The sequence below is a fragment of the Mirounga angustirostris genome, unplaced genomic scaffold (assembly GCF_029215605.1).
Source record: "Mirounga angustirostris isolate CCGP_5_RB_7025 unplaced genomic scaffold, mMirAng1.0.hap1 SCAF_5, whole genome shotgun sequence".
Lineage (NCBI taxonomy): Eukaryota > Metazoa > Chordata > Mammalia > Carnivora > Phocidae > Mirounga > Mirounga angustirostris.
The window spans coordinates 51,947,471-51,959,409 of NW_026991713.1; the positions used below are offsets into that span (position 1 = coordinate 51,947,471).

General features: G+C 44.5%; 1 protein-coding gene across 21 annotated transcripts in view; it reads right to left on the reverse strand.

The window, feature by feature from the left end:
* SRGAP1 (SLIT-ROBO Rho GTPase activating protein 1) overlaps positions 1-4,749 on the reverse strand; it is a 316,037-nt gene extending 311,288 nt beyond the window's left edge. For 9 of the 21 annotated variants that reach the window (XR_010411471.1, XR_010411470.1, XR_010411469.1 and 6 more), the window contains exon 1: positions 3,613-4,740. Coding sequence is in view for 12 of the 21 variants with exons in the window: in XM_064590953.1 (XP_064447023.1) it covers positions 3,613-3,679 (67 nt within the window). In the remaining 9 variants the exon portion in view is untranslated. Of the gene's footprint in view, positions 1-3,612 lie in introns of all 21 variants that reach the window. The other 12 variants (XR_010411473.1, XR_010411472.1, XR_010411475.1 and 9 more) reach the window with 6 other exon arrangements.
* Between the last annotated feature and the right edge of the window lie 7,190 nt (positions 4,750-11,939).

An 11,939-nucleotide genomic window follows, 5' to 3' on the forward strand; every position in this document is an offset into this window, starting at 1 on the left:
ACATGCATTATTAAAAACAAACACAACCTCTCACTCAGTCCATGGGTTTCACCTCACAAAATGTGTCTTTTGATTCTTTTGGTTCCCATATGGGAACCAGTATTTTTTTATATGTGTGCCATGATACTTTTGCTGCAGAATTCAAAAATTGCATAGAATACTAAAATCCAGATGATCTCCAAACCTTCTGTTAGCCAGTTGTTACAATCTATTCCCCTGCTAAGCTTTTTGCCAGATGCTAACAAGCAACATAGTCAACTGGCTTTTGTTTCATACGCTTCTCCAGACAAGCTGGCTTCTTAAAAGCCGCCACAAACAAGAGATTAACTTCTCTGGATTTTAAATCTTTGGGAAGTTGACTAACACACATGCAATAGTCTTTCTTCTCCTAGCTAACACACTCCTTTTAAATTACTGCTTGAGGTCCTTTTGTCCCTGATTTAAACCTATCTATTCCTTGACAACTTGTATAATTCATAATTCTATCCCCTCTTACAATTGTGCCCTATACTTTTCTGAACACGGTTTTTTCCATATTCCTTATTGCATTACATTTTAATTTTCTGAGAACTCAAATGATACACAGTGTTTGTGAATTCATTATTAAAAAAAAAAAAAAGTGAAAGCAAAGATGATTTCCCCACAACCAGGTGGCCAAAAGAAAAGGCAAAAAGCTTGAAATTTTTACTAAGTGATTAATATGAACTGACACAACATCTTCAATCAGACTCAAAGATCGTTAGAACTGAGAGAACCCAAACTCTTCATCTTTTAAGAAAACCAAAAGCCAGAGAGAAGCTATGTGACTTACTCAACATGATGTATCTAACTAGATGGATTTATAGTTTTACACATAAAATTACACATTGTCACCTATGATGGTTCTTTTCACAGTTGAGAATAATTCTATGAAGTCTGTTCCCAAAACATGTGTGGGCAGCCACAGTGGCAAAATCCCATACCTGGAGTCATTCCTTTAGATGAAACCATTATCTCAGAAATTCTGAGATTCGTGCAACTGGTATTACGGAAATGGGAGAGAAAAAGAAAGAACAATACTCCGGAGTATTAAGTTCTAAGTCAGAAGGTTAAAAAAAAAAGCACACCTAATCAAAAATGACTCTTGAAATCACCCATACCCTGAAGTCACCCAGACACTCCAACATATGTGACTTTATTCATTGGGAACAGACCTATGTCTTCTCTTCTGAGTCCAGCACAGCCAGGTTTTCCTTCAGCAATCGAATAGACCACATCTTTTGTTTATCAACAGATGAAATAGTTGGTTGGAATTAAAAGAGGTGGTTGTTCCAAAACCACATACATTTAAGCAGTGGACTAGCACTCTGCTAGGGTAAGGTGCTCACCCTTACAGAGGGACTCAGCAAATAAAACCAGAGTCCTGGACTTCACATCCTTACTAAGGAACCTACTCTCACTGTGCAGGATGGCTTGGCCTCACGCACTATGTCACGGTCATTTTTCTCCCACTCATTTCTTGATTTTGCTTAGAAGTACAGGTGAACTGGTGCCACTGAGGTGGGCGTGATCCAACTCCATTGTATTGCCCTATTCCCATAATTGCATATGGATATAATGATCTGGGTTAGAAACAGGAGGAGTGGAAATAGATAAAGTCTGGACACAGGTCCTGATGAGAAGGGCAGGTCAGGTTAGGAAAGAGTCTGAAAGCAGCCTGAAGACTGTAGGTATATGTAAATGAGGAAGGATGAAGAGAATGGAGAAGATCACTTTCTATGGGACAGAACTTGTTCCAAAAATAATCCTCACCACGTTCATAATTTTTTCTTGGATTGGATTTGATAGGCACATTTTAAACATTACAACACATCCCATTTTATTGATTTTTTTAACGTAGAGGGCCTTTATCTCAAGCATATCAGTAGTCATATAACAACAGATTTCACGGTCTGAAAGAAATTAATCATGAGATTATTTTTCATATAAGGACTTGATCATGGACCAATGACTTTAGAACAGAAATAACTAAGCCAATACTTGAAAGTGCATTCTGCCGGTCAGCACTCCAGGCAGCAAGAAAACCAGACTGCCATCCTTCAAAGATCTACCACAAAGAGCCATGTGGAAAACCTGCACAAGGAATGGTGACTAGGAGTTCCCCCTTAGAATGAAAGGTTTTAGACTGTGTTGCACTCATTAAGAAAGATTCTGCTTCTTAATAAGTTTACCTGTCACTGAGGAAATAATTACTTCTCTGCTAATATAACTTCCATGTCAATGTAACCAGTTCCTGTAAGTATAAATTATATTAATTACAAGCAGTTAAAAATCATTTCCTGAACAACGGTGAGCTCAAATCCATTACTGGGGTTAGCCTAAAGAAACATGAGTCCCTGGGCTTGCACACTACGTCCGTGGCCTTGATGAGTTGGTCCAAATCCACCCTCTAGGTGATGGAGGGTCCCCCTCCAGGTCCTCTCATAGGACTCCAAGCATTTTCACAACTTGACCACACAAAAGAACACCCAGGCTGTTCCTGCCTTTCCCAAAGCAAGTAAGGAATGCCTCCCTCAGCCGCCCTTTTGTAAGACTGTATCTGAAAAAACACAGGTGTCTCCATAGCAATTGTTACTAACTTTGCATTGAATATTCCAAATAACAGCATCAATCTCAACACTCCACCCATTGTCTCAATAGGGAAAACCACCCAGGAGAGACCACAGAAAAGGAAAAACAAAAACAAAAACAAAACCCCAAACACAACAGAGATATGTGTTCATTAAACACTTCGACAGCAACACAAAATACTTGTGCTAGAGAGAAAACCTATTTTTGAAAACCACAAGGCACATTAAGTAAAAATGCTTAATCAACCTTAATTAGGTTCCTTCATTAGTTGACAATGTAAATGGACTGAAACTACTACTTAAACATTCAAACCATTTTACATGCAAGTAGCTTCCTGCAAATGATAAAGCAATATTCCCGTGTGAATGTGAAAGATGGCACTGAATTCTGGCCCATTATAAAGGAGGAGTCAGATTCCACTAGTCCCTGCTTGGCTTAACTGCCAAGCTTTTAGGGAGCTGTTTTATAAAAGGCGGACTCACCCTAATAAATTGTGAACAGTGTAAATGTCTAAAATCGTCCGCACTCAATAAAGCTCTAGACCACTTGGTGTCCGGACTCCTTAAAAAAAAAAAGTACATATATATATATATATGTATATACATATACATATATATATACATATATATGTGTAATGACAAAGATATCAGTTAAAAAGAATAATGAGGAGGAGGAAGAGGGTAACTGGGCAGGAACCACTAGCTGCCGCCTGCCTCCCATGTGAGTTGCCCGGCTGAAGGTGGTTAAGTTAAAGCCAGTTCTCTAGAGGAGATGCGCTCTGGCAGTCCGGGAAAGCCACCCGGTTTCCAGCTCCCTGTGGGCTTGATGGGACTAGGACTGGGACGGGGACTGGCTTGTACGAACCCCCGGGTGGCTCAACCAGAGGCTCTGGCTGCCCTCACCGCCTTCTTCCAACGCAGCCACCAAGTTAGAAATGCAACTCCTCGAGCACAATGACAAGAAGGCACACAAAAGGAGCAAGGCAGCCGCTCCCATCCTTACCTTTGACTTGACTTTCATACTCGGCTACGATCTCTTTGTCCTTTTTGAATCTGCTCGGAGTGGACATTATCCAGCTGTTCTGGGTCTGCTTTCAGTGGGCAAGTTCTGTTAGGGGGTCACAAACCGGTCTCCTCGGAGAGGCAGAGAGTTGTACTCCCACACACCGGGAACCCAGAGGCAGCACCGAGAGGAGGTAAAGGAGGAAGAGGAGGCGGCGGAAAAAAGAAGCGAGCCGAGGACTAGATTAACCCGGGCGCCGGCACCATACTCTCCGGTTCGAGCTGCCGTCGGCGATTCGGCGGGGAGCCGGGCTCGGGGCCGGAGAGGCCCGGCGCGCAGGCAAACTCCGGCGAGCTAGCGGCGGGGGGCGTCTCCCTGCCCACCCCACCCGGAGCCGGCCACTTCCTCTACGGCCGCTGGGCGGACGCGGGGCTCGCGCCGGCGCTCCGCACCATTGTTAGGAACCCGCACCGGGCTCACGGGGCAGGGCCGGCAGTGGAGGGCGGGCGCCGCGACCCTCCCTTCCTGCTCCAGCCGCCGGCTCGGGCGCTCGGGGGTCCCACCCGGGCCGGGACGCCGCGGCCGCGGCCGCCGCTCCCCCGTAGGCAAAGGCGGCTGCTAGCGCCCGGGCAGGCGAAAGCAAACGTAATCCTAGAGCGAGTCCCCGCTGCTGGTCGGGAGGGCGGCCGCTGCGCCGCTCGAACGCGTCCTGGGCGCAGCCCCGGCGGAGTTTAGGTCTCGACAGCCGGCGCCGCGAGGGGCCTCTGCTCCTTGGCCACGGGGCGCCGAAGCTCCCTCTTTCTCCTCGTCCCGCTGTCCGCTGCTGCCCCCCGGAGGCCGCCGCTGCCCTGCACACTCGCACGCGCACCGGGAGGAGCCGCGCCCCCGGCGGCCGCAAAGTTGCCCGCGGCTCCCGGCGCCCAGAGAGCGAGCTGTGGGCGGCGGCGGCGGCGGCGGCGGCGGCCCGAGCGGCCGCGCGGGACTCGGCGAAGAGGAGCAGGGCTCGCGGGAGGGCGGCGCCGCGGCCCGTGGCCTTCGCCCTCGCCCCCGCCACGCTCGGTGGGGAAACGCCGGCTGGTCCGGGAAGATGGATGCCTCTCGCGGCCACCCGCGGCCCCGCCCCGCGCGCCGAGCCCGGGCGGCCGTGGGCAACGCCCCCCGCGCCTCCCCCGGCTGCGGCTCGGCTCGGCTCGGCGCTCGGGGCGGACCGCAGCCCCCGCCGCTGGAAAGCCCCTTCCCGACCAGGGCCGTCTTGGGCCGAGGGAGGGGGTCCTGGAGGGGCTTTTTCCAGAATCCATCGGAGAAATCCAGAGTTGCAGCTGGATTTCTTGACGGGAAGGCATGGGAGTCCAAGATGTTGGACCCCGGTAGGAAATCTGGAGGTTCACTGGATTGTGCACGACTCTGCTGTCAAAAAAAAAAAAAAAAAAAAAAAAAATCAAAGGAGGGTGAAGCTCTTTCAGTCGAGATGGAGAAAAATACCCATCTTGAACACAGTATTCTCCCCATCCTAGAAGTATCCCCGGGAGCTGAGGTGGTGGAAAAGGCGTGGTCACCAGCTTTGTGAGAGACGCAAGACGCAAGACTTGGGACCTTTCCTGTCTTCTTTCTAATCACTTATGACATAGTGTGGGCCTTATCAAAGCGATTGTTCAGAGGCGTGTCCAGTATACAAATGTTTCCCCTGCAAGATCTAAACAGAGTAGGGACTTTTAGACCTTGATCATTCATTCACGTATCCAGTGATCAACTTCGACGTTCTTTTGTGGGCCAAACACCAAGCTAAGAGCTAAGGACTTGGAGATCAGGTCCCTGGTCCCTACCTTAAAGGATCTCAAGGTTTATTGTATAAATAAGTAAATAAAGTACAATAATGCTGTAAGAGAAATACTCGGGACTTTGGGAGCCCTGAAGGGGACAAATGGGCTGCAAGAGGTTTTGAGAGAAGTGGTATTTAAACTGGATTTGAAGAATGACTAGTAAGCAGTTTGCCACCTCAGAGAGTTCCGGAAGGGGTTGGGTTCTAGGGGGAAAAAAGGAACATCATCCTTTGGGGCAATTGGAAATACAGTCACAAAATGTCCTCCACTAAAATACCAGATCTCTCATAGGAGGTGAAAAACATTTTGAAAGTTTAAATATATATTTATGTTTCAACTGATAGTGTGGGCACATTGTTTTTAATTGTACAGCTTTTAAACTTTAATTAAAAAAATTTTTTTAAGGGGTGCCTGGCTGCCTCAGTCAGTGGGGCATGCAACTCTTGATCTCAGGGTTGGTTGTAGGTTCAAGCCCCAAGTTGGGTGTAGAGATTACTTTAAAAAAAAAATCTTTTAAAAAGTTAATTTGGGGGGGGGGGACGCCTGGGTGGCTCAGTCGTTGAGCGTCTGCCTTCTGCTCAGGTCATGATCCCGGGGTCCTGGGATCGAGCCAAGCATCGGGCTCCCTGCTCAGCGGGAAGCCTGCTTCTCCCTCTCCCACTCCCCCTGCTTGTGTTCCCTCTCTTGCTGTGTCTCTGTCAAATATATAAAATCTTTAAAAAAAAAAAAGTTAATTTTTTTTTTCCATTTTGCCAAACAAGAGGTTAACTATGGAACTCCTGACTGCCCTAATTTCATGTGGAACTGTCTTATGTAAGAGTGTTCAGTGAAGAACCAGAATATCTAAAGCAGAGAGGCTCTGAAGGAAGGTCAGGGCCAACTGGGAGAGGCCTCCTGTATAGAGCTCTTGGACACAGTTCTGCAGACAACGGGGAACTTTTTAAGTAGAGAAGTGTCATGATTACATATATGTCTTATAAAGATAACTGTTGGCAGTGTGGAGGGCTGGGTTGGGCATGGGGAGAGAGAGAGATCAGAGATAAGCAGCTTACTTTGGTGATGATTGCAGTCAAATATAAATGTGATTCATATCATCCATCCATGGTGCTACTGGGATTTTATATTTGCACTTGGCAAGTACAACTTGGCAGCAGAAAGTGCAGCCCCTAGAAATGAATTGTTGGCTGAAGCTAACCCTGAACTACTGTGGTAGGCACAAGCCCCAAAGACAGAGTGTCTAGAAGTGAATCCTAGCTCTGCAATTTCCTGATTGAGCTGATAAAAATTACAGCACTTCAGTTCCCTCATCTGTACAATGGGTTAATGCCTAGCTCCTGGGGATGTGATAAGCGCTTACTGAGATAGTCCTTTAAAGAGCTTATAGGTCGGACCATTGTCCATACCCAGAGAATGTTAGTTATCTTTGTGATTATTATCTCAGTCTTAATCTTCTTTGAAAGAACGCTATTTAAAAATCAGAGACAGGGGGCGGGGCGCTTGGCTGGCTCAACCAGAAGAGCCTGTAACTCTTGATATCCGGGAGGTGAGTTCAAGCCCCATGTTAAGTGTAGCAGATTACTTAAATCATTAAAACTTTTTTAAAAGATAAAAAAAAATAAAAATCAGAGACTGTATCTTAAACATCTTTGATTTCATCATGTCCAATAAACCATCAATAAATGTTTTTGAATGTTAATGTCTTAATATCAGTAAATCGCCATCTTACTGTTGTTGGAACTGGGTCCCATTCACTAAACAAAGCATTTTGCATACATTCTTACAAGAACACTACAAAGGTGGATCCCATTGTCCTCATTTTACAGATGAGAAACTAGAAAGCCCAGTAAATGTGTAAAGACCTGGCTGGGCCAGCATTCCAGCCCATATCAGCTTGCCTCCAAAGTGCATTTTCCCAATTTTCTACTCTGCTTCCTGTGAATTTATGGTTCTTTAAACTTGTGAGGCAGGTTCACGTACAGCGAAATGTGTATGACGGGTTCCTGGTTTTCCCTCCATGGATCTCTTCTGATCCAGCCGTGCAGCGTGATTAACAAATCAATTGTTCTTTCCATAGTTTTCTCTTTTTCAGGTTCTCCTCCTCTCTCCCATATTTAGGAGCCCACTTTGCTTCACAAAGCTGGATATGGAGAACGCCTGTGACTTAAAATCCAGAAAGCCAGGGTGAGGCAAGTTTGGGAGACAGGCAACAGTGATTCTAATTCTGTACCTTTGCTCCACCTTGTGGTGGCTGTTTTCTTAGCTGTACAGAAGGAATGGCCCCCTAAAGCTCCCGCCTCCCCAGCCACACTCCTACTCCATGGGGCCCATGATGAGAAGTTTAGAGTGCCTGATAGTAGGATCCCTACTACATATTCAATCACCCTGCTATCTAGTATTTGCCTTTCAGAACCACTCCAGATTTCCAGAAGTACTAGTTAATCTACCATGTGACCATATATCCTGGGAGTAGTTAGGAATATACCCACGGGTCTCTGCAGCCACAAAATAAGCCACGCACCTTGCTACAGCACCACTTTGGCCCAATCCTAAATACCTGAAATCATTTTTAAAAGTTAAGTACAGGGCGCCTGGGTGGCTCAGTCGTTTGGCGTCTGCCTTCGGCTCGGGTCGTGATCCCAGGGTCCTGGGATCGAGTCCCACATCGGGCTCCTTGCTCGGCAGGAAGCCTGCTTCTCCCTCTCCCACCCCCCCTGCTTGTGTTCCTGCTCTCGCTATCTCTCTCTCTGTCAAATAAATAAATAAAATCTTTAAAAAAAAAAAAAGTTAAGTACAAACACATTAAGGAGTCAATGCCAAATTCACACAATTCTTTTAAAATACAGTTTCAGTGTCTCAAAGTAGTTTCACGTCTGAAGTAGGACATTCGGCTACTCCCCTGCCTGTAAGGGATACCTTCTCCTCTGTCTGTTGGGATGGAAAAGTGGGTGAAGCCCCGCCAATAGCCTCAGTTTTATTCTTGGATCCAGCCAGAGCAACAGAACAGCAACTGTTGTGCGTGCATATCTTATGTTGTCTTGACTCGGTGACCCCTTGGCTTCTCAAATTGCTTGCAGTAGTGCTTTCACTGAATTGCATTTTGGTATCATGTCCTGGGGCAGTGTTTTATAAAGTATCATCTTACCACTGATCACCCTCATCAGGATCACCTGGGGAGTCTCTTTAGATTTCAAACATTCAGCACTTACAGCCACATTTCTCCACTTTAATATGCATAGAAATCCCGAGAATCTCGTTAAACTAAGGTCCTGATGCCTTCAGGAGTGAGGCTTGAGATCATGCATTTCTAATAAGCCCCTAGACCATGCCAATAATGCTGTCATAAAGACCACACGCTCCTAGGGTCCAAATTTTGGGTGAGGGGGGAAGTCCCCAGGTGATTCCCATGCGTGAGAACCTTTGCCCAAGGGCAAGGGATACTAAAAGAATATCCTTACAAAACACTAGCTACATTTACTCAAGTAATGTTGATGACATGGTCAAGATTTTTAATTTTTTTTCAGTTTAGTGTATCTCCAAGAAAGTAGACTGTTTTCTCCTCCAAGATAATAAAACTTTTAACTTTTTCATCCATAACATGGGGATAATAATTACCTTCATAGGTTTGTGGCAGGGAATAAATGCAAAGTGTATATAAAGCAGTTAGCACCAAGCCAGGCACATAGGTGATAAATAAATGTTGGTTTTCTGGTCATCATCATCATCATTATTATTTGGTACAAAAAGCTTACTACCAAGTTCATAGCAAGCCCAATCCAGTTATGGAGGACCTTTTGGTGCATTCATGTGTGCCTGTGTACCTCCTTGTTTAAACCTCCTGTGTTAATTGAGAATTTCTTTGGTTTTGATGGGATTGATTTGTAATTTATTAGTTTACTGTATGTCTGCATTTCCTAGACACCACCTCAAATCTTTTATAGAATGATCTCTATAGTCTCTCCCATTCTAATCAACAAATATTTATTGAGTATCTATTCAGTTGCACAATATGACATTGCTGATATTTGACCATTTTTGACATAAAAGATGGCAAAGTTATATGATGCATTGTATTACCATGAGCCCCACACTCTGCAATTGGCATAAACAAAAGTTGACATTAAAAACCCACTTCCAAATATCCAAGTGAAAGCTCCATTGAATCCTACCCAAATCTAGGGAAATCTCATTCATTCGTAGTTTGGATGAGTCCAGTACAGTTTGCCAGGTAGTCAATCAAGAAATATTAATCATTGTTTTAAAGGAAACTTGGCCCATAATTTAACAGCAGCTTGTGGAAATGGACCATATAAATAGCCATTTTCCCTTTTCTGGCAACACAGTAGTAAAGACAAGCTGTCAAAAGATCTTGCCAATTTCATTCTGATGCACTTTCCCTGATAGGGAAGAGGGTAGAATGTAACCATAAAGGTGAGTTTGGATGTGGCCCTGGAAGCCTCAATGCAAGAGATACTAAAAAGAGACAGCAGGAGAGAAAGGATAGAAGAGAAAGATAAAGAAATGAAAGGTCACAGGGAGAGAAAAAGCAAAAGAGAGCAATAAAATGCATAATTCTTCCAAAATGTTCAGTGTATTATTTAGCTCCTCTCCGCCAAAAACACTCATCTCTGATTTTCGAGAAAACTCTTTAAAGCTAAAATAAATGAGGGCTTTTAAATACCTTTAATTTTCTTTGAATAAAACTGCTTTGTAAAGATTTTAACCATCTGCTCTAAATCACCTGTTTCCATTTTGCACAAATCGTTATTAAAAATAGCATTTGCTTTGTGTAATCTCATATTTATAACTTCCAAACACCCACACATCACAGTCTTCTCATTGGAGTGACTATCTTCTGCTTTGAAATTTCCTACAACTTCCCATGTGGTTGCTGCATAATATAAGCGGAATATGAATATTCAATGAGCCCATCCTGATGAAAGTATTAAATCCAATCACTTATATCAAAAAAAAAAGGTATTATTACTCTGAGGAAAACAGCCAAAGTTAGACAAGAAATGGCAGCTGCATTTCAGTTATCAGAATCTGAGATGGATTAGTATGTAGAGCAAACCCTAACAAAAAGATTTATTATACCAAGAAGTGCATGTATCTCTAATGCTTGTATTTTAGGAAATGAATAGCAGACTCCACTCCTTCTGCCACTATACTTTGGCAGCAGACATTTCAAGGCTGCCTAATTTTGTTACCTCTTTTGCAGAGAAACCAGCCTATGTAAATGCTCCTCAGGAGTGTAGCAGAGAAGCCAAAGGCTGGTAAATAGAACCCTATTTAAATATAATGGAGGGATGCCTAGGTGGCTCAGTGGCTCAGTTGGTTAAGCCTCTGCCTTTGGCTCGGGTCACGCCCTCTGGGTCCTGGGATCGAGCCCCACGTTGGGCTCCTTGCTCAGTGGGGAGTCTGCTTCTCCCCCTCCCCCCTCCTCCTGCTCATGCTCTCTCTCACTCTCTCAAATAAATGAATGAAATCTTTTAAAAAATAAAATAAATATAATGGAGACACTTGCATGTAAAAGAATGTCAAGGTATAGTTTTTTGTAAAACAAAGATGATTTTTTAAAAAGGATTACCATCTGGGAATATGAGGCCCACAGGCAATGAGGCAATTGAGGGTTATATACCATCTAGAGCTGAGGAGAAAAAGGTGGGGGGCCTGGGGCCTCAAAGGGAAAAAAAGACAATTCACAGGAAGATAAAAAAGAGTAAATACCTGGTAAACAAATGTTTGCTGGACCCTACACAAACAATGGGACACAGAGAGGAATTTTAACAAACTTTACTAAATTCCTTCATGGCTACGACACCTACTTCATATTACTGTAATTATCTACGGTGATAACCCCCTTCCTGGGGCAGGTCCTCTATACAAAATCTTTTAGACAGTTAGGGGGAAGAACAAAGGTTCTTCCTGAGCCTTCTGTTTCTTAACAATAATCAACCTAAAATAACCCGCAAGCCAAAGAGACATATTTTGGGGTGACAAATTATGCCTCTCTACACCCCCTACTCATGGCACCCTAGCATCCCAGGCTTCCTTGGGTCATAGCACATGCTATGCTATGTTTTCGTTTATCTATTTGTCTGATCCCACCTCTTACCTGTGAGTCCCCGGAGCGTACTTGAACACTGCTCCTGACGTAAAGTAGATGCTCAATAAATGTCTGTTGAAAAACATGAATGAATGATGACATCCTTTGACAAACTGCACAATTTGGAAATTGTACTGCTTTTGTATTTGCTTAATTTTGATGAGGTGAAATTATCCAAATAAGAATGGTGAACGAAAGTAAAAGACAAAGAGCTCTGACACTTAGAGGAGAAGGAGGAATAGTGTTTGCTGAGCCATCTCAGCTGAGGTCTCTGGGCGTTAAGGTCCGTTCAGTTTGAAGCAACTGACGTGTATTATTTGAAGGAGCCCTGGGTTTAGAGGCAGAAACTGAGGCTCGGCTTCCAGCTCTGTCCTTTGCCTCGTTGACTGTTGTTTTCTCGC